The 21,042-nt window shown below is 41.4% G+C and overlaps 2 protein-coding genes across 2 annotated transcripts; one reads left to right on the top strand and one right to left on the bottom strand.

The window, feature by feature from the left end:
• Positions 1-1,183: 1,183 nt before the first annotated feature.
• Positions 1,184-11,304, bottom strand: LOC135555553 (PRKCA-binding protein-like). Its single transcript, XM_064988077.1, has 13 exons — positions 11,125-11,304; positions 10,412-10,468; positions 7,233-7,344; positions 6,875-7,003; positions 5,840-5,906; positions 5,084-5,173; positions 4,529-4,582; positions 4,374-4,436; positions 4,039-4,172; positions 3,754-3,846; positions 3,576-3,626; positions 3,306-3,450; positions 1,184-2,747 (listed from the first exon to the last, which is right to left on the bottom strand). The coding sequence occupies exons 2-13, from the start codon at positions 10,450-10,452 to the stop codon at positions 2,488-2,490; spliced, it is 1,239 nt and encodes a 412-aa protein (XP_064844149.1). The 5' UTR covers positions 10,453-10,468; positions 11,125-11,304; the 3' UTR covers positions 1,184-2,487.
• Positions 6,936-14,235, top strand: LOC135555554 (galectin-2-like). Its single transcript, XM_064988078.1, has 5 exons — positions 6,936-7,025; positions 12,513-12,612; positions 13,002-13,081; positions 13,529-13,700; positions 13,967-14,235. The coding sequence occupies exons 2-5, from the start codon at positions 12,598-12,600 to the stop codon at positions 14,111-14,113; spliced, it is 414 nt and encodes a 137-aa protein (XP_064844150.1). The 5' UTR covers positions 6,936-7,025; positions 12,513-12,597; the 3' UTR covers positions 14,114-14,235.
• The last annotated feature ends 6,807 nt before the right edge of the window (positions 14,236-21,042 follow it).

Genomic DNA, 21,042 nt, shown 5'->3' with positions numbered 1-21,042 from the left:
AGCAGCACACTCCACAGAGCTGGGCTTTATGGAAGAGTGGCCAGAAAAAAAGCCATTGCTTAAAGTAAAAAATAAGCAACCACGTTTGGTGTTCGCCAAAAGGCATGTGGGAGACTCTCCAAACATATGGAAGAAGGTACTCTGGTCAGATGAGACTAAAATTGAGCTTTTTGGCCATGAAGCAAAACGCTGTCTGATGCAAACCCAACACCTCTCATCACCCTGATAATACCATCCCCACAGTGAAGCATGGTGGTGGCAGCATCATGTTGTGGGGATGTTTTTCATCAGCAGGGATTGGCAAACTGGTCAGAATTGAAAGAATAATGGATGGCGCTAAATACAGGGAAATTCTTGGGGGAAACATGTTTCAGTCTTTCAGAGATTTGAGACTGGGACATAGGTTCACCTTCCAGCAGGACAATGACCCGAAGCATACTGTTAAAGCAACACTCGAGTGGTTTAAGGGGAAACATTTAAATGTCTTGGAATGGCCTAGTCAAAGCCCAGACCCCAATCCAATTGAGAATCTGTGGTATGACATAGATTGCTGTACACCAGCGGAACCCATCCACCTTGAAGGAACTGGAACAGTTTTGCCTTGAAGAATGGGCAAAAATCCTAGTGGCTAGATGTGCCAAGCTTATAGAGACATACCTCAAGAGACTTACAGCTGTAATTGCTGCAAAAGGTGGCTCTACAAAGTACTGACTTTGGGGAGGGTGAAAAGTTTTCAGTTTAAAAATCTTCAAAGTGGTAGGCATGTTGTGTAAATCATGATAAACTCCCAAAAAACTATTTTAATTACAGGTTGTAAGGCAACAAAATAGGATAAATGCCAAGGGGGTGAATACTTTCGCAAGCCACTGTAAATGTTTTACTCACGTCGGCCACGGAGAAGGAGAGCACACAGTCCTTGGTAGCGGGCTACGTCGGGGGCTCTATGTTATCCTCAAAGCGTGCGAAGAAGGTCACATGTAAACATGTGATCCAAACAATCCAGTTGTATTTTTCTTTACATACAGAATGGTTACCAAATCTTTTTTTGCAGAAACTTTAATTCAATCAGAATAATGAATGTATCCTTCTGCCACACAACATGTAACATAAACAAAGACAGAAGAGCTCAACACAAGATTAAAACACCCATAAGAAATATGAAGATATTGAATATTTTTTTAAATAAGACATTCTGGAAGCTCCAGCAATGTAAATTCTGATATATTCTTAATATTGTAAATCCTTTATGAGCCCATGGTTTTCACAATGAATATATACTGTATTTGAATAATATATGAAGCATAGAGCAAAATAAAAACAATTTACACAAAAATATCAAATTGGTATAATGTTTAAGGTTCACTTTGTTTGTGGAACTGAGCGAGAGTAGCAATGTAACCAGATTAAATCTTCAGCACAAAATCAATACAGTTCAGTAGTTGACAAATCAAAACATAAAGACAAAGGTCCCTTTGATTAAATACATTCCAATTTGAAAGAACACAGCCCTCTACTGCACTTGTTTTATGATTATTAAACTGTAGTGGGGCTGAGAATCTAGCATCGGGTGCAGCAGCGAGGCAGAGACATCCTTAACAATAACAAAAAACACACTGGAATTATAACATTTAATTTGACCGAGGTTCCTTCATCTAGTTTAAAATGTGGTTTGGGCTGAACCTTGCCCTTGCACACTCATCCTTTACAAGTGATTTGTACCTCACTATGTTCAGCTACCCCATTAAACTTTCATGTGGTTTAGTGCAGATACAATGCAAAATATTGAGTGGGACTGTTAAACTTGTAACATCAGGGCTTGTGTCAATGGAAAAGGAGTCCGATTTTGGTCTGTGGCCAGCCCTGGTTAATGATGACTTTTAGTCATGTGCTCGCCCCAAATGACTACATAATTTTATTGGGAACAGCATTTAACCACTGTCATCTCATCAAGACAGGACTGGCCACTTGTTGAGAATAGACACGTCTGTTCACATATGATTCAAATGAGACTGAAGGCACCCCAAACATATACACACTCCTAAACTGAAAGCATCAGCACCTCCTAAAACCTGTAGATAAAAATACACTTTGCCCAATCATTCTGTAACATACTATGCTGCACTCATTTAGCAACGATATAACATTTTTTTAAGGAAATATCATCCACCAATCTGATATGCGTGTTTGGTAGGAACTAGAAATAAACTTGCAGAATAAACTGACCCAGAAGAAAACTGTTGAATCAATTCAAGCCCCAACAAGTTAGTTACAGTGATGGCTGTCAGTTGTGGAAATGATATTGGTTACAGTAGGTTGCAATAGTTAGTTCCAGTACAGTTGAATAGCAGCAATTTACAGTAGTATTTTCCATTGTGATGACTTTGCTGACCATTTCCACATATTTAACTAATCATTGCTAAATAAATGCAGAGTGGCAGTTGGTAGACGTAGGTGGAATTTTGCTCCAGAAAACAATCATATTAACTCTCAATAATCATCAATCAGTTTTTCAGCACCGTTCTCAGCCTGCTTGCCAGCACCCCCATCCTGTTCTACACTTCCTCCTCCCTCCTCCTCTTCCTCTTCTTCTGTGAAGGAGCGTGACTGGCTGCCGTAGTTGATCATTGTGCGGGAGAGGTCCACCTCGATGGGGAAAACGTCAGCATCCTTCAGCACGGCGTAGCACTCGTCGTAGTAGCGCGACATGCCTGACACAAAACGCTGCAGCTGGAACACGATGTCCTGGACTGAAGCAGGAAGGGAGAAAGATGTGAACAAGCACCCTACCTTTATACCATACTTTGGACAGATCTGTTATTTCCTAGCAGTGCAGAGATCAAAGAAAGAGTTGTTTACAATTAGTAGGCCATCTTTGCTGAGAAACGCTCAGCCTGATACATTAGTATATCGTGAAGCAGGGAGAGAGGGACTGATCATACATTAAATAAAATTTACCCACACTGGGCACAGATGTCAGTTTAACGTCTAGTTTTGATTTACATTTGATTGAGGTTTCAACTAACTTGAATCCAACAATCTAAAATAATTATTATAAAGTTGGGTGAATTTTTATTTTATTTTAATTCCCTTGCGTTGATGATTTTGCAAATCCAATCAGTTTTCCACGTGGAAACAATGTTGCTATACCCAGTTTTTGCCCTGTGGAAAGGCTTTTATATCCATTAGTAATGGGCAAACAGAGAGAGACTGTTTGGAGAGATATTCTGTCCACTTATTACAGGTAGCTGGACAGAGTTAATGGAGAGGATGATTCTCCTAGGTAGACAGACACAGAGAGAACAAACCATGTTTCTGGTCCAGTAGCTCAATCTTCTCCAGCACATCCTTTCTCATCTTGGCGAACCGAGCACGGGCCTCCTGTCGACACCGCAGCACAAGCCGGTACTCGTAGTTCCCGGTGCCGACGCGATACATGGGCTCTCCCATCGCCTAAGTAAACACACAGGTATATAAGAAAAACTAAATTACAAACACGCTACAGAGATCCACTTTGTTACTCATTGATAGATCAATGTTTCTGTGTGGACTACAGGCATAGGAAGTAAGGTACTCACAATGCAGCTGTACTCTTCATCGTCCATCTCCTTCACTTTCAGACAGTAAGACTGGAACACAAAATGGATTAACCTTTAAGCCAATGACTACCACATTAGAAATAAACGCTTCGACGCAGTTTAGGCCCAGTTTTTAGTTAATCAATGTTGACATTTTGAATACGGGGTCTGCTCTCACCAAGTACTCAAATTTGACATCCAGGTATTTGCGGATGGTGAGCTTGGTGTCTGGTATAGCCTTATGAAGGTAGGTGTTCAGGTCATGGAGCATCTACAAAACAGGAGACAGAGAGAGGAACATGATTAATTGATTCCCAATATATATATGGATGTGTGGGGATGGAAGTTATCTAATCTAGGTATATGCAGGAGTGAATGCAAGCTTGTTGGGGTGTTGGCATATGAATCCTGTCAATGGTTTGTGTATTGATTTGACTGTTTGTTAATATCTTCTACTACTCACAGGCTTGATGGTCTTTAGCAGCTGGATACCGTACTTCTCCATGTTGCGATGGGCCTCAGCAAACTTCACAAAGGCCTCACTAGCTGCAGCCTGAGGCTCCCGTACCCCGATCACAGAGAACACATCCCCAAATGCTGAGGGTCGTCCAGGCAGAGGGAGAGAGTGGAACAATCAAACATCATCCAGTCTCATGGCATGCAACACATTACTGTAAATACAAACCTGTTCGCTTTCAGTGCGAGGGAGCTTGAGTATGATCATAGTACATGGTTATATTGTGTCTCGATCTGTAGTTTAACATAATGTTTGTGTAGTTTCAAGGCGTGGCAACTCACCTCTGTGTGTCTGAGAGAGTTCAAAGAAGGCTCTGAGCAGTCTTTTCGTGTGCTCCATCAGGCCTGTGAAGAGACAAACAAGGACAGTGGTGCATGAAGAGGGGAGAACGTATGGAGAATGTCACACATAATAACATTAATCATTTAAAAAGTACCTTTGTACAGCTCTGCTGTTTTCTCCAACTCCTCCAGCCTCTTCACCAGACCATCTGAAAACGAAAAGGGCCTAGTATGAGGACACTTACAGTAGTAGCATAGTGCCCCTCTCCGGTCCAGATGATATCAGTCATCATGAGATTGTACAGAGCTTATGCAGTGGCTGTGTCCGAATACCCATACTAGCATACTAGATAGTATCTGAAAAAAGTTGATATATTTTAAATAGTACTCCGAATGAGTCATCTAATACGTGATTGCGTTGACTCCCGCCATTCGTTCATCTTTGTACTGCGCATCAATTTATCTGATTATCAGCTTTTGTCAAGCACGCGAGTCAGAAAAGGCAAGTGAATTCTACGAGATCAAATGCCGAAATTAGTATATAGTTTAAGTATGTAGTAAGTTAGTACAGTTATTCGGACAGGGCCAGTATCTTAGGGGTGATGTCAACTAAATTGGCTTCAAGTGTATGCAATGAGGAAAGTAAAGTCAGAAATAGAAATCTATAACATGGCCAGACGGATGGACAGCGTGTTTTGTCCCAGTCTCACCATTGCAGAGTATGGCTCTGCTGAGCCCCAGTGCGTCGGCTGTACCAGAGCTCATGTTCTCCACCAGGCGGTGCTTCACCTTCTTCAGCACTAAAACACACCAGATGTAGAAACATACTATGATGGTAGCATCTGTCGGTCTGGTGGGTAAGAATGGTACTCTTCCCATATATAGGAAACTGCCAACATAAAGGAAACACTTGAGTAAATGAGGGATACAATGTACTGTATATTGAAAGCAGGTGCTTCCACACAGTGGAAGCAGGTGCTTCCACACAGAATTAATATCACATCATATGCAGGGTCATGTATAAAAATGCTGGGCAGGCCCAGTTGCCCAATATTTTGGCTACCATGGCTAGAAAAGATCTTCGTGACTTTGCAAGAGGGATGATTGTTGGGGCAAGTTTGACAAGCGCTTCAGTGAAAAAGACTGCTCAATTTGCTGATGTTTCATGATATGCCTCGGCCCTGCCAGTCACCTGATCTCAACCCCAGAACAGATTCTGAAGTGGCGTCTGAGACAGCCTTTTCCACCACCATCAACAAAACAAACAAATTATGGAATTTCTTGTGGAAGAATGGTGTCGCATCCCTCCAGTAGAGTTCCAGACACTTGTAGAATCTATGCCAAGGAGAATTCAATCTGCTCTAGCGGCTTATGACGGCCAAACGTCCTACTAAGACACTATGTTGGTGTTTCCTTTATTTTGTCAATTACCTGTATATATTAGAGATGTATTCTGCAACTGTTACCTATGTCCAGCGACTTCCCCTGTTTGGGGTCAGCCTGCAGCTTGTTGTAGTGGATTGTTGCTTCTCCCTGCAAAGACAAGATGAATGAATGGAAGAGATAAGACAGTCACTCAAACACCACCTCAGTATAATAAAAACCAAGATGCAAATCCACAGACACTTCCCCCAGGGATCATATTACTCAAACTAAAATATATAGCCTATGGAGTTCCCCAGGCAATACAGTATTGCTAGATCTACCCAACATTGGCTTTCTCCCCTGGTTAGTCTGGGGATTCGTGTTACAGGCAGGTTATAGTCAACAAGGTATTGCCAAACAATCCATGTGTATAAAGTGTGTCTGCAACTAATCTCAACTGAAAATCATGAAGGACAAGACTGCACAATATAGCAGTTTTTGAGCCAAACAAAGGTGCTTCTGCAAGTGTAGAAATATAAGAATGACAGATTCTCTGATAAAACTGCACAACGTTTGCAAGTAATATCAATAAATACCACTGACAATTTCAACTCAGTGGGCATAGCGTGCAAAAACAAATGAAAGAGTCAGCGAAGCCTAAGGGCTACAATGGCACATACTAATCCTTTATACAGACAGTGGAGCGTCTCTCCCTATCTCTCTAATCCTGAGCACAGACCATGGTGGGGTAGTCATTGAACTCACATAGCTTCCTGTGTTGTCACAATGGATTTAAAAACAACATTGCCACTCCACACTGGTGACGTGAGGGTCCAAACTCCTGGCAATTGTCCTGTTCTCACGAGCTCCGCTGAGCGATCGGAGGTGTCCCTATTATTTAACATTGAATTAGTGACCGCAGTCCTTTTCAGACTGACTGGTAATTTACTGCTAAAAAACACAGAATCCAGAATTAAATACTGCGCCTTTGGACTTTCTATTTTTATCTACTGGTAAGTGTTAGTCTTGTTAGTTTTGTCAGTGTTGGTACAAGGTTTGGGTTGTGTGGTTTGTAGTCTTTTGCAGTATCAAACAAAAATTGATTGAAAAGCTGATTCCAAGCCCTCTTAATGTACCTGGACAGCCTGAATCATCTTTGCCACCTCCACCTTTGTCTTGCCCTTCACAGGTTTGCCGTTCACTCCTGTGATCTCATCGCCAGCCGCCAGAGTCCCCTCCAGAGCAGCAGGGGTGTTGTCAAAGACCTGACAGAGATCCCAGTTACAGGTAAAGAATATATCCAATAATGACAAAAACCAAGCTATAAGAGCACAGAGCCTTAAAAACAAACTGCTTTAAGAAAGTTGAAGATAATGGTTTATGCAATGCATCTATAATCTAATGTTCCTGATTTAGTTAACACTCTTGATACATAGCTACTGAATCAAACAACCGCTCTAATGGACTGAGGTACAGTATAGAGGTACATAATACCTGTACAATGTAGAGACAGGGACAGTACTGCGCCCCACCCCCGATGCTGATCCCTATCAGGTTCTGAGCATCCTTTTTCAGGGATATAGTCCCAGGGACTGTAGGGATCCCCCTGTTGAAGAATAATTGGAGATCTTGTTAATACATTGTCTGTCTGGTGTCTACAATATGATTTGGGAAAGCAAGCACTGTCAAAGACATCTAATTAGATTAGATGTACAGTGCATTTGTAAAGTATTCAGACCCCTTCACTTTTTCCACATTTTGGTATGTTACAGCTTTATTCTAAAATGTATTAAATGTTTTATTTCCTTCATCAACCTACACACAATACCCCCATAATGGCAAATCAAAAACAGGTTATTAGACATTTTGGCAAATGTAAAATATTACATTAACATAAGTTCTCAGACCCTTTACTCAGTACTTTGATGAAGCACCTTTGGCAGCGATTACAGCCTCAAGTCTTCTTGGGCATGACACTACAAGTTTGGCACACCTGTATTTGGGGAGTTTCTCCCAAAATTTGCAGGTCTCTCAAGAGATGTTTGATCAGGTTCAAGTCCGGGCTGTGGCTGGGCCACTCAAGGACATTCAGAGACTTGTCCCGAAGCCACTCCTGCATTGTCTTGGCTGTGTGGTTTGGGTCAATGTTGTCAAGGTGAACCTTCGCCCGAGTCTGAGGTCCTGAGCGCTCTGGAGCAGGTTTTCATCAAAGATCTTTCTGTACTTTGCTCCATTCATCTTTCTCTTGATCCCGACTAGTCTGAGTCCCTGCTATTGAAAAACATCCCCAAACCATGATGCTGCCACCACCATACTTCACCGTAGGGATGGTATTGGCCAGGTGATGAGTGGTGCCTGGTTCCCCCAGATGTGATGCTAGGCATTCAGGCAAAACAGTTCAATCTTGGTTTCATCAGACTAGAGAATCTTGTTTCTCATGATCAGATTCCTTTAGGTGCATTTTGGCAACTCCAAGTGGACTGTCTTGTGCCTTTTACTGGAGGAATGGCTTCAGTCAAGCCACTCTAGCATAAATGCCTGATTGGTGGAGTGCTGCAGAGATGGTTGTCCTTCTGGAAGGTTTTCCCATCTCTACAGAGGAACTCTGGCGCTCTGTCAGCGTGACCGTCGGGTTCTTGGTCAGTTTGGCCTGGCGGCCAGCTCTCGGAAGAGTCTTGGTGGTTCCAAACTTCTTCCATATAAGAATGATGGGGACAACTGTTGTTGTGGACCTTCAATGCTGCAGACATTTTTTGGTACCCTTCCCCAGATCTCTGTCTTGACACAATCCTGTCTCAAAGCACTACAGACAATCCCTTCAAACTCATGGCTTGGTTTTTGCTCAGCCATGCACTGTCAACTGTGGGACATTATATAGACAAGTGTATGCCTTTCCAAATGACGTCCAAACAATTGAATTTACAACGGGTAGACTCCAATCAAGTTGTAGAAACATCTCAAGGATGATCACTGGAAACAGGATGCACCTGAGCTCAATTTCGAGTCTCATGGCAAAGGGTCTGAATACTTATGTAAATAAGGTATAAAATAAAGGGAACACTAAAATGACACATCCTAGATCTGAATGAATGAAATTCTTAGTAAATACTTTTCTTTACATAGTTGAATGTGCTGACAACAAAATCACACAAAAATGATCAATGGAAATCAAATTTATCAACCCACGGAGGTCTGGATTTGGAGTCACACTCAAAATTAAAGTGGAAAACCACACTACAGGCTGATCCAACTTTGATGTAATGTCCTTAAAACAAGTCAAAATGAGGCTCAGTAGTGTGTGTGGCCTCCACGTGCCTGTATGACCTCCCTACAACGCCTGGGCATGCTCCTGGTGAGGTGGCGGATGGTCTCCTGAGGGATCTCCTCCCAGACCTGGACAAAAGCACTCCTGGACAGTACATGGTGCAACGTGGCGTTGGTGGATGGAGCGAGACATGACGTCCCAGATGTGCTCAATTGGATTCAGGTCTGGGGACCGGGCTGGCCAGTCCATAGCATCAATGCCTTCCTCTTGCAGGAACTGCTGCCACACTCCAGCCACATGAGGTCTAGCATCGTCTTGCATTAGAAGGAACCCAGGGCCAACCGCACCAGCATATGGTCTCACAAGGGGTCTGAGGATCTCATCTCGGTACCTAATGGCAGTCAGGCTACCACTGGCGAGCACATGGAGGGCTGTGCGGCCCCCCAAAGAAGGCCCCCCCCAGGGCCAACCCACACCATGACTGACCCACTGCCAAACCAGTCATGCTGGAGGATGTGGCAGGCAGCAGAACGTTCTCCACGGCGTCTCCAGACTCTGTCACGTGCTCGGTGTGAACCCGCTTTCATCTGTGAAGAGCAAGGGCGCCAGTGGCGAATTTGCCAATCTTGGTGTTCTCTGGCAAATGCCAAACGTCCTGCACGTTGTTGGGCTGTCAGCACAACCCCCACCTGTGGACGTCGGGCCCTCATACCACCCTCATGGAGTCTATTTCTGACCGTTTGAGCAGACACATGCACATTTGTGGCCTTTGAGGTCATTTTGCAGGGCTCTGGCAGTGCTCCTCCTGCTCCTCCTTGCACAAAGGTGGAGGTAGCGGTCCAGCTGCTGGGTTGTTGCCCTCCTACAGCCTCCTCCACGTCTCCTGATGTACTGGCCTGTCTCCTGGTAGCGCCTCCATGCTCTGGACACTACGCTGACAGACAGAGCAAACCTTCTTGCCACAGCTCGCATTGATGTGCCATCCTGGATGAGCTGCACTACCTGAGCCACTTGTGTGGGTTGTAGACTCCATCTCATGCTACCACTAGAGTGAAAGCACCGCCAGCATTCAAAAGTGACCTAAACATCAGCCAGGAAGCATAGGAACTGAGAAGTGGCCTGGTCACCACCTGCAGAACCACTCCTTTATTGGGGGTGTCTTGCTAAATGCCTATAATTTCCACCTGTTGTCTATTTGATTTGCACAACAGCATGTGAAATTTATTGTCAATCAGTGTTGCTTCCTGAGTGGACAGTTTGATTTCACAGAAGTGTGATTGACTTGGAGTTACATTGTGTTGTTTAAGTGTTCCCTTTATTTTTTTGAGCAGTATATATATTACACAAACAAACATTTCTAAAAACCTGTTTTCACTTTTTGAAAAGGATGCAAATCATATTTACTTACAGTTTGTCCTCCTCCAACTCATAGTCCATGTCTGTGAACATTCCAGGACTGTTAATCCTGTATAAGAGGAAAACAAGAATGGCATTGATTAATCTTAGTCTATAAAGACATTAAAAAAATAAGTTAACTTAGTTACATCACACAAAATTCCATCACAGGTTAAGGTTGCCAATGCTGACACAGTAAGTGGAACAGAATATGTGGGCAACAAATATAACTAGAAAGCCTTCCTTTATTTGCTGGCAAGAAATAGGAATTAGCTTGTCAGTTCATGATGAAGCCAACGGTAAATAGCTGAGCCTAGCTTGAACCAGTACCTGGGCTTTAGTAGACGACGAATATGACGAGATCGTCGTCTCCACAAGCACAGTTAGTCGGTCCTGGTTCAAGCCTAGCTAGGCTTTTATTTAACCAGGTAAGTCAGTTAAGAACAAGTTCTTATTTACACTGACGGCCTACCCCGGGCCCATTGCGCGCCACCCTGTTGGACTACCAAACACGGCCGGTTGTGATACAGCCTGGAATCGAACGTGGGTCTGTAGTGACGCTTCTAGCACAGCGATGCAGTGCCTTGGACCGCTGCACCATAGCTAGCCACTTCCCTAAATACTGGTTAGCCTACAGGCTACCCAATGTTGGCAGCTGTCAGCAGTATGTGTATTGCAAATGAGCATGATAAAAAAAAGAAAGGTGGCCACTGGCCAGCTATTTACCTCCGACAGTTGACGACGCGCGTTGTTATCTTAACACAAACGTTTATCTCATGACCCTGGGGAATGTTTATTTAAATGTACATTTTATTTGAGATTATTTTGTATTTCTTCGGACCACTTCACGGGTTGTTCATCTGTTAAAAAGAAGATTCGGTTTACTTGTTCTCGCACTTCCGGGAATTTAGCGGAAACTGTCACTGATTCCCTTTTCCTATATCCCCAAATATATTTTTATTTATTCAACAGTAACATGCAAAACAGCGCTATCCTGAACCCTTGGGACGTCCCACCCTTACCTTAACCCCTACCCTAACCATAATCCTTACCTAACCTTAACCCTTACCTTAACCATTTAACGTTTCTACTTCAATGGGGTAGGGAGGTCCCAAGAATTCCAGATAGCAAGGACCATAGTGTTTTGGACTGGATTTCAATATTATATCATAACATTCATGAACACGCTGTAATTTAACATACGTATAAAATTGTATTTGTGGATTCATCTACTTATTCTACCTGATGCCTTTTCTAAAAGTTTTTCAATCGCGTTTTTGTGTTTTTTTGCACTTGGAAGACCATTCAAAGACTAAAAGGTTGATAGGATAGGGACGCAGTCACACTTTCACAGAACATATATCTGAATATACTGTTGATTCATAAATTCTATTCACTGTTGTATTTGTTAAGGGCAGATCATGCACTTTAACTGTCCAGTGGTTCCAGATTTCTATTAAATATGACCTATAATTAATTACAATATTAGTTGTATATTTATTTCCTTCATTTTTGTTTAAAAGCAGCTTTTCACGTTATATGAGGAAATAGCAAGCATTTTTTAACGGTCTGTTTGAGATACAACTTTAAGGTGGGGCTTGAAGTGTGTTTTCTTCTGAAATGTATGCTTTGGCCACAAAATATGAGTGAAAGATGAGTTGATAACATTATTTGGGTATGAGTTAACACAGCATGAGCTTTTAAACGTGAGATTTTTCACTGGACAGTCATTTACTTTAAAACTGTCATTACAGCGCCACTAGAGGCTGTCAACCAATCAGCACTCAGGGCTCAAACCACCCAGATAATAATATACAGTGCAGCACTACACAGTTGATTACTGATCAGATTGACTTTGATCAAAGATCAGGCTTTTCCATGTGAGTAAAAACATCAGTTTAGTAGGTAACTATCTTCACTGCCAGTCTGCCACCAAGCTTCTTCTAATAACCTAGTATCAGGGTGTGAGTGAGAGAATCATTTTTATTTATTTACTGAATCATCAATAATCATGCCTCATTATCATGCTAATCAGTGAATGACCTGTGTGAGGAGGGTTGCGCACACAAAAGGATAGTTCAAACTTCCAACTAACATTTTACTCTGTATCTCAGGAAATAAGGTTATCTTGTCTGATCCCAGTCTGTCCGTCTTGCAACTCAAACCACATTCAGGGCCCCTTTCACCACCAGTGACAACATGGCAATGCCAATGGTAAGTCTCATTAACTTTCATGCATGGCTGATACTTTTATTCCACACAGTTACTTACTGAAGAGGCTGTGTTTATACAGGCAGCCCAAATCTTATCTTTTGTGGGAAAAGATCAGAATTGGGCTGCCTGTGTAAACGCAGCCAAAGTGGCCTTCATGCTTACTGCACTCAGATATGTGTTGCTAAGTGAATTAATTTAAAAGGTCAGGCCCTTGAGTCTTGGTTATGTTTTGACAACATGGTAATTGTTGAAAAATAAATATATGCATGCACTGTACATTGTGAAGTCAGTCATTAAATATTTTATAACCCAACATGACATGTTAAAATACAAAATCACTTTTACCTTATGTTCAAATGCACTCAATTTAATTATATTGTTCTTCATAGGAACTTGAGCTGAAGCATGTGGAGCTGAGAGCTGGAGACCAGTTCAAAGTACAGGGGAGGATTATGGATGAGGCTGAGAGGTACATTTAAACATTTTCATTTTATTTAACTAGGCAAGTCAGTTAAGAACAAATTCTTGTTTACAATGACGGCCTACCCCGGCCAAACCCGGAAGATGCTGGGCCAATTGTGAGCCGCTCTATGGAACTCCCAATCACAGCCGGATGTGATGCAGCCTGGATTCGAACCAGGTACTGCAGTGACACCTCTTGCACTGAGATGCAGTGTCTGCACCACTTGGGAGCTGCATTTAACTGTTGTTTTGTGTTTATATCACACAGAGGGACCCATAAATTAATCTTATGCATAAAAATAAAAATAAAACTACCAGTTTCACAAATTATTGCTCGAAAGAGGAGAGGATGGACCAGAGAAGGGTTTTGTTTTGGTATACTGTATGTGTGAAATCAATTAATGTTAGACATACATGTATTAGGGTTTCTGGATTTCCTATTTCCCATATCCAGGTTCCAGATCGACCTGGGCTGTGATGAAGATGACCTGGCACTGCACTTTAACCCACGCTTCAATGATGACACTGATGGTACTGTGCTCGTGTGCAACTCAAAGATTGCTGGCTGCTGGGGTGATGAGAAGAGAGAGATCCACAATCCACTCCAAAGGGGTTCTACATTCAAGGTGTGAAAATGGAGGTTGAAAATATGGAGGGGGGGGGGGGTTTGGTCCTGACTATAAAAATTGAGAATCGTGGGCATAATGTTTCAGGTGTTCAATATAACAGAAAGAATTAGGGCCTATGTCCATGTAATCTCCTGCTAGTATCGTTTTAAGGAAACTAGCACTAATGCTTAGTCCAGCTTGTTCGTTGCAATTGGCCATGCGGGTGTAAGGGTGAATGTGCTACAACACTATTGATGTAAACAAATGGGGTTTCTCCTCTCAAGATTGTGCTGAAGCTGACGGGCGACATGTTTGAAGTGGAGATGCCTGATGGACAGGAGATCCAGTTCCCCAATCGTGAAGGCCTACACGTCATTACCTACATTCGTATCAAAGGAGACCTCAAACTTACTTCTTTCAAAATCTACTAGACCCCAATATATGAGGGGTGATTTAGTTAGATCAATGGGTTAGGACAGGAGCAATGACACTCATCAAATCATTGTTCTAATATATGTATTTGTGAACTGTTGGGCATATTAAATATGTATCTGGGGTGACCACAGTCTATCACTGTTTATCTTTTTTTCCCATAGTATGGTATATTTGTTGCAATAATATTCACAATCTCACGTACACTAAACTCAAGGGTAATATGAAGATGAGGTTATGGAACTATTTGCCCTGGAATTTTAGGTCATAATACCTTTCCAGATCTTCTTGAAATCAACAAATAAACCACTTCCAGTATGGAAGTTCAGAGAGGTCTGGTGTGATGCTCCAATCAGCAAATGTTGGGCCATTTTTTCAGTATTCTTTCAAAATATATTTATCTTCTGATTCATGGGATGGGTAAAACCGGCCATTACTTGTTACAAAAATCTATCCAAAATTCTACTGTGTCCTTGAAGTGGCATCCATTGATTAGTTTAGGGCGATGAAAAGGGACATTGTGATCCTTCGGTTTGGATGCCACTTGGTGTTTGTGCAGATGGCTTTACAGAAGGGACACCGTACCCAGCAGCAATCACAAAAATGTTTGATCAGAATCTCACCTGGCCTCTCCCTGAACTGCTTCATGGCCAGGAGTGACACATTGCTGAGGCTTCTGTTGATCTCCATGATTCGGTTGGCAAGACCTTCCCTTACCTCTTCTTCGAGGAAGTCAAAGTCGGTTATGTCACAGAAATCCCTGAAATGATTTTCTGCTAATTTCAGATCATCTTTTAGAGCCCTGGAAAGCTCTCTAAGCCACATGTTTTTGTCTCCATTCCTGTTTTTGGCCGTCTTGTTGCTGTATGCACTGCATGGCTCACACGCTGCTCTTTAGCTGTTATGTTCCCTTCAATCAAGGCAAGGACTTTGAACCTTTCTGTGAGCATATATTTCTCTACATTCTCTCTCATAAATTTCTCGAAGTGTTTCCTTGGGTTGTGAATGTAGGTCATGAACTTGTCAAAGTTCTCCTCCGCCAGTGATGTCAGGATGTGTTTCTCCGTGTTAGGCCTGTTTCCACTGAATGGTGGGTGGCTTAATTGCGTTTCTCCAGCCAAGTCAATGGCCGTCTGGTCATAAACCGCCTGTACAATAGATTCTTTCAGTGTGTTGCAAATTCACTCACCAATCACAGCTGCAGATGAGGAACCTTTGCAGTGTCTCTTGGAATTTTTGTTGTATTGTGTTCTCTTCTGCTCCAGGTAAGTAAGGGCATCATTGTTGCTTCAGAATTTGTTATGGGAATCTGCTAACTTACTTCCTGCAAGGTCACACACATGAAGTGAAAGATCAATCGTAAATTCCTTTTTGAATGCATATTTTCTTATCTTAGATTCAAATTCCTTTATGCTTGCTTTGACATGAGTTGCTATTTCTTGCACGTAACTGTCATTGTCATTGAAACTTGTCTAAATTAAGGGTGAAAATAGCCAGTAGGCAATACGGTGCAGTATGAGTATCAGCAAAATAAATAAGATGTTTACATGCCACAGTATTCCGTCTAAGATGATCATATCCCAGGCATTTTATCCAGGTTTCTCATAAACGGGATACAAGCTTTTTGAGTTATTGGAAACGGGATATGATGTTCATATGCCTCAACTCAAAAACAGAATACTTAAGTATCCAGAATAATAACGGGATATTGGTGTGCACTAAAAACTGCTATGGTGAAAGCCCTTCTGAAGAAAGATCATCTAGATACTTCAGCTTTTAGCAATTTTTGGCCCATCTCCAACCTTCCATTATTAAGCAGAATTCTGGAGAAACTGGTGTGCAAACAGCTAAATGATTTAAGTTCCAACTGTATTTAAAAAAAAAATCCAATGTGGTTATTGCGCCCAGCACAGAGACTGCCTTAGTAAAGGTAATAAATTATTATAGAGACAACACAGATGCCAAACAGCTTTCTGTCCTTGTACTCTTAGATTTAAGTGCTGCATTTGACGCTGTTGAACATGATGTCCTTCTGGACAGACTGGAGAGGTGGGTTGGCCTCTCCGGTTCTAAATTGGTTTTATACCTATTTAACCTGTCAAGAGTTTTTTGTGACCCTTGGTGAACATAACTCAGAGAAAATACATATCACGTGGCGTTCCACAAGTTTCGAGAATGGGTCTGGTACTGTTCAGTTTATATATGTTACCCCTTGGCAGTGTTATCAGAAAGCACAGCATTGATTTTCACTACTACGCAGACGATACACAACCTTGCATTTCTGTGTCAACAGAGGATTTTAGCTCCATGGATAAATTATTAGACTGTATTAGTGATTTAAATACTTGGTTGGCTCATAACTTCCTTCAGTTAAAGACCAAGGTACTTATTGTTGGAGCCAAAGCACAGAGAGAGAATCTAGCCGCACATTTGAATTCACGGTCAATAAAGACAAAACACCAGGTAAAAACTCTTGGTGTTATTTTCGATTCTGGACTACATTTTGAATCACACATTAGGAATGTGACCAAAAGAGCTTTTTACCACCTGAGGAACATTGCCAAGGTGCGTCTGTTTCTCTCTCAGGCGGATACAGAGAGACTCATCCATGCTTTTATTGCAAGTAGGCTTGACTACTGTAATGCTCTCCTGTCTGGTCTACCCAAGAATTGGTCAACTGCAAAACATACAGAATGCTGCAGCACAGGTACTGACCAAGACCAGACAGAGAGCAGACATTACACCGGTTTAAAGGTCTCTCCACTGGCTGCCTGTGAGTTTTACAATTCATTTTAAGATTCTTCTCTTGGTTTTTAAATCAATCCATGATTGTTCACCCCAATACATGTCAGACATGTTTTTAAGTTATGTACCCAGTAGGTCCCTCAGGTCCTCTGGCACTGTCCTTTTAACTATCCCCAAATCTAGGACCAAGAGGCATGGAGAGCCTCCCATAGAACCTGAGGGGAGCCAAAACTGTGGACATATTTCAAATAGATCTTAAAACATATGTTTTTAGCTTTGCTTTTCTTTAGGGTGCTTTTTAGTTCAGTTTGTGTCATTCTTTTGTTTTTTACCTTATGTTTGTTGTGTAGTAAATATTGCAGATTTTATTTTCATAGTTTTTTCCTGTCAAGCACATTGCGTTTCATTCCATTTCTGAAATGTGCTGTATAAAGCTTGATTTGATTTGATTTGCATGTAAACGTGGTCAATGACAATCGCCAAATGTCATTACACTTTTTGGTGTTTTGTAACAAATGTCTCTTTCCATTCATCAACTGGTGTGAGTGCACAGTGCGCACAGTGCACAGCACACTGTGCTCTCTGAAAAAATAGACCACCCCCCCTTTCTTAATATGTGGCTGCTGCTGCAACATATGCATTTGAGGACATACCTGATGCAGTTTTCTCCTCGCTTTGTGATCAGTCACCCCAATCTGTTTTGTTGCCGTTTTCTGATCTCTTCATCATACATTTATCCTGTGTAGCAGCATGGATCCTTTTCAGACACCATGAGGTCGGTCTGTTCAAGTAATGTTGAAATCTCGATTGAATCATTCATACTCTTTTTGCAGGTGAGATACCTATTTCCACACATCTCTATGAGGTTCATCAGATCATTGTTGTCCTTTAGATCACCCAACCCAAAGTCTTGCTCATTCTTGTGGGTAAAGACGATTATTGTAAAGGCAAGGGCTCCCTCTCCAAGCATTCTTTCCAGCCACCCCACTCCCATTTTGAATTCATCAATATGCTGGCCCAATGGTAGAAGTAAGAGGACAGCATTGATACCCTGCTTATGCACAAGTGGAGCTTTGTGATTCTCCTGGGTAAGTTCAGAACTCTGCAAGCCCAGCATGTTGATGACAGAAACACTATGACGGGACAAAGCATACATCCTGGGTGCAATCTGTGAGAGTTCTGCTGCTGGTACATCATCTTGACCAAGAAGGAGATTTCTAGATTCAATCTCCATAGAATCAGTGCCACCAATCAATGCAATTGTCAGAACAGGTCTCACTGAAAAAGGATTAAGAACAATTAAATATACATACTGTAAGTTAGTAGCTGTAAATCACTTACAATGCTATGACATGATGGTTGACCAAAACAATCTCACCTGTCTTACTACTTATTGTAAGTTGCTCTGGATAAGAGCATCTACTAAATTGCTAAATGTCTTACTACTTTCTGGGAAATTAGAAGATGTTATGATTTCTTTCTTTTCTTTATCAGTCTTGGTTGTCTCTGCTGTGTTGACTCTCAATGTCTGTGATGTCAAGGGCCTCAGGCTCCAACTGTAGAAATAGTTGCAGTGCTTTAAAACAAAAGCTCTAACTACTGAGAGATGTTGGTCCAAATTGCCAAGTCATCTTGAAAGAGGTTTAACCTTACTTGTACAGGAAACACAATATCACTTATCTTCAACATTTCAATGACCCCCCCCCCCCAATGGTTTAACAATAGTATAAACACTGCTGTTGCAATATTTCTTACAGCTTTTTTGCTCACTGTGTCAACATTATCCACATTTCTTGAAATATGGGTGTCAGTAATGTGATCCAGGTGAACCATGGTATCTTGATCTTGATGAGCCGAAGGAATTGTGCAAGTGGGGATTAAACTTTCATCACAACGATCCACCAAATCATTACTTTCGTTTTTAATGTCTGTTAGGTATAGACGGAGACAGGAGAGTTGTTTTTTGTTAGGACATTTCAAGATTTCATATTCACATGGTTCTATTTGAACAAACTGCAATCACGCAGTGCTGTCAAGTTGTGGGTGTGGCATAAATATTTCAATAGCTGGTGACGCAAAAGGGTAGGGTTTGGATGAATAAATAAATTGTAGGTGTGACAAGGGCTTGACCACTCACAGGCCAATCAACGTTCTTCATGGCTTTATACTGCATGCGTTGTCTCAAATTGTGTAGATTATTAACCGTCTTTGCATTATAATCAACTCCTATTCGTCTGGAATGCACGCAATATTCTGGATTGATACAATTATTAAATAGCATACAGTAACGAATAATAGCAACAATAAAATGCATCCAGTTTAGCTAAAAATGTTATTTGCAATCCACATTGTTCTAGTTGGCTTCAACATGTAAGTATACATGTCTTTACACATCACAGTCGCACTTCTCCAGAAAGATTTCATGTGCGAGGCACGTTCTCAATAGTCAAGATCATTTTGCCGTTGATATGGCGTTATAGGACTGAAACATTTAAATACATTTGAAGGAGCGTGGCGTTGGTAATCGGACCAGACGCGTTCTTTGAAAATGGGGATGGATATTTGAACACGCGAAATTAAGTATGCAGGTGGGCCATTCTACAAAAAGTGCCATAACCCTTTGATATTTTAGGTAGAAATTGTACACTAATATTGCATTTTATAAGCCGTTTATATTAAATTTAAGTGCCCTTTCATATAGACCACATGGAGAATGCAATAAATCAGATTTTTTGGAATATTAATAAAGATTTGCTAAAGTGCCAAAATTCTGCATTTTGACATGTCCCTCCATGCACGCTCTGTGACTTCTAGGAAGATTTGAATCCACTTAACCCCAACATGTCTCAAAGTGTTCACCATCATTGTAAAGCCCTAGTTATTTTGCAGCTTTGACAAAGTCATTTCGGGAATATAATTATTTATTTCATGTGATTAGTGATTCATTTACGTCCCTGTTACAGGAACTGAACTCTCATATTAAAATGATGAAATTATTCCCTTTTCAATATAATTTATTTCAAAAGAGACATTGAAAATCATAGTGTAAAAGCAGTTGAACTGGTTCTACTCTTTTTAGTAATTTTATGGTGTTTTGTGGTCAAACTGAGCAGGTCGAGCATAACACGTCAACCCTTTACCCATTGATAGACAGGTTAGAACTGTTAACTAAAAAAATATATATATATTAAGCTAGCATTCCATTGAACTTGTGCTTCTTATGACAATGTTAAAATTAGGTGAAATCAAAAGTTCCACCAATTCAGTGGCTTTTGAGTGTAACGGCGCAGGTACAGTGTGTGAATTATACAAATGCATGCGGGCAAAAACCTCTGGCACTCTGATGAGTAGACAATTTTAAAACTAATTTTAAAACCTTTTATTGATAGGTTGCTTGACTAATGCATGGCCATTAAAATATGCACAGACGCAGATGAACCAGTCTTTGTTGTAGTAGGATAGCCCATTGATGGCCTGATTTTGAATGAAATGAAACGTAAAACAAGAAATTGTACAGGAAAATAACTTAAACGTTTCTAAATACTAGGGTCACCGGCATCATCGCATCTCTCGATCCATGGTGGGCATATGGACACATGTCCATGGAGGGGGTTTTACGCACATCCAAAATAATAACAGGGAACTGGATAAAATAATGTCCAGTACATAGATAAAAAGGGAATGTCCGCTCACTGTTTTGCTGCTCACAAACATGGTTTTGATAAATATTTGGTGATTAAGATGTACAAAATATATATATATTTACATGGGCATTGCACCATGGCCACCGCTGACAAAATCTATGCTGTAATCATCCGCGTTTGGGAAAAGAGGTGATTTGAGTGGTTCTCAAATGTCCCCACCTGCCACCCCTCCCACCCCTGCGCAAACGAGCTGATGTTAGACAGGTAAATTGCCAACCCTGGTGCAAAAGGTGGAAAATGCCAGAGCGCCAGTTTTTACAAGCCAAAATTACTAACTAACTAACTAACTAACTAACTAACTGTTTGACAATAACCGCCTTGGCACCAGCTGAGAATAGAGCCAACAGAATCAATGTCACCAATCAATGCAATTATCAGGTGTGTCACAAAAATATAGTGCATAATAATAAGAGCAATTTAGAGAAGTATCTCTAAATCAAAGATATACTGTGAGTATTAAATGATGGTTGACTACAACG

Source organism: Oncorhynchus masou, chromosome 15, assembly GCF_036934945.1.
Source record: "Oncorhynchus masou masou isolate Uvic2021 chromosome 15, UVic_Omas_1.1, whole genome shotgun sequence".
Taxonomy (NCBI): Eukaryota; Metazoa; Chordata; class Actinopteri; order Salmoniformes; family Salmonidae; genus Oncorhynchus; species Oncorhynchus masou.
This window is presented reverse-complemented; position numbering and strand designations above follow the sequence as displayed.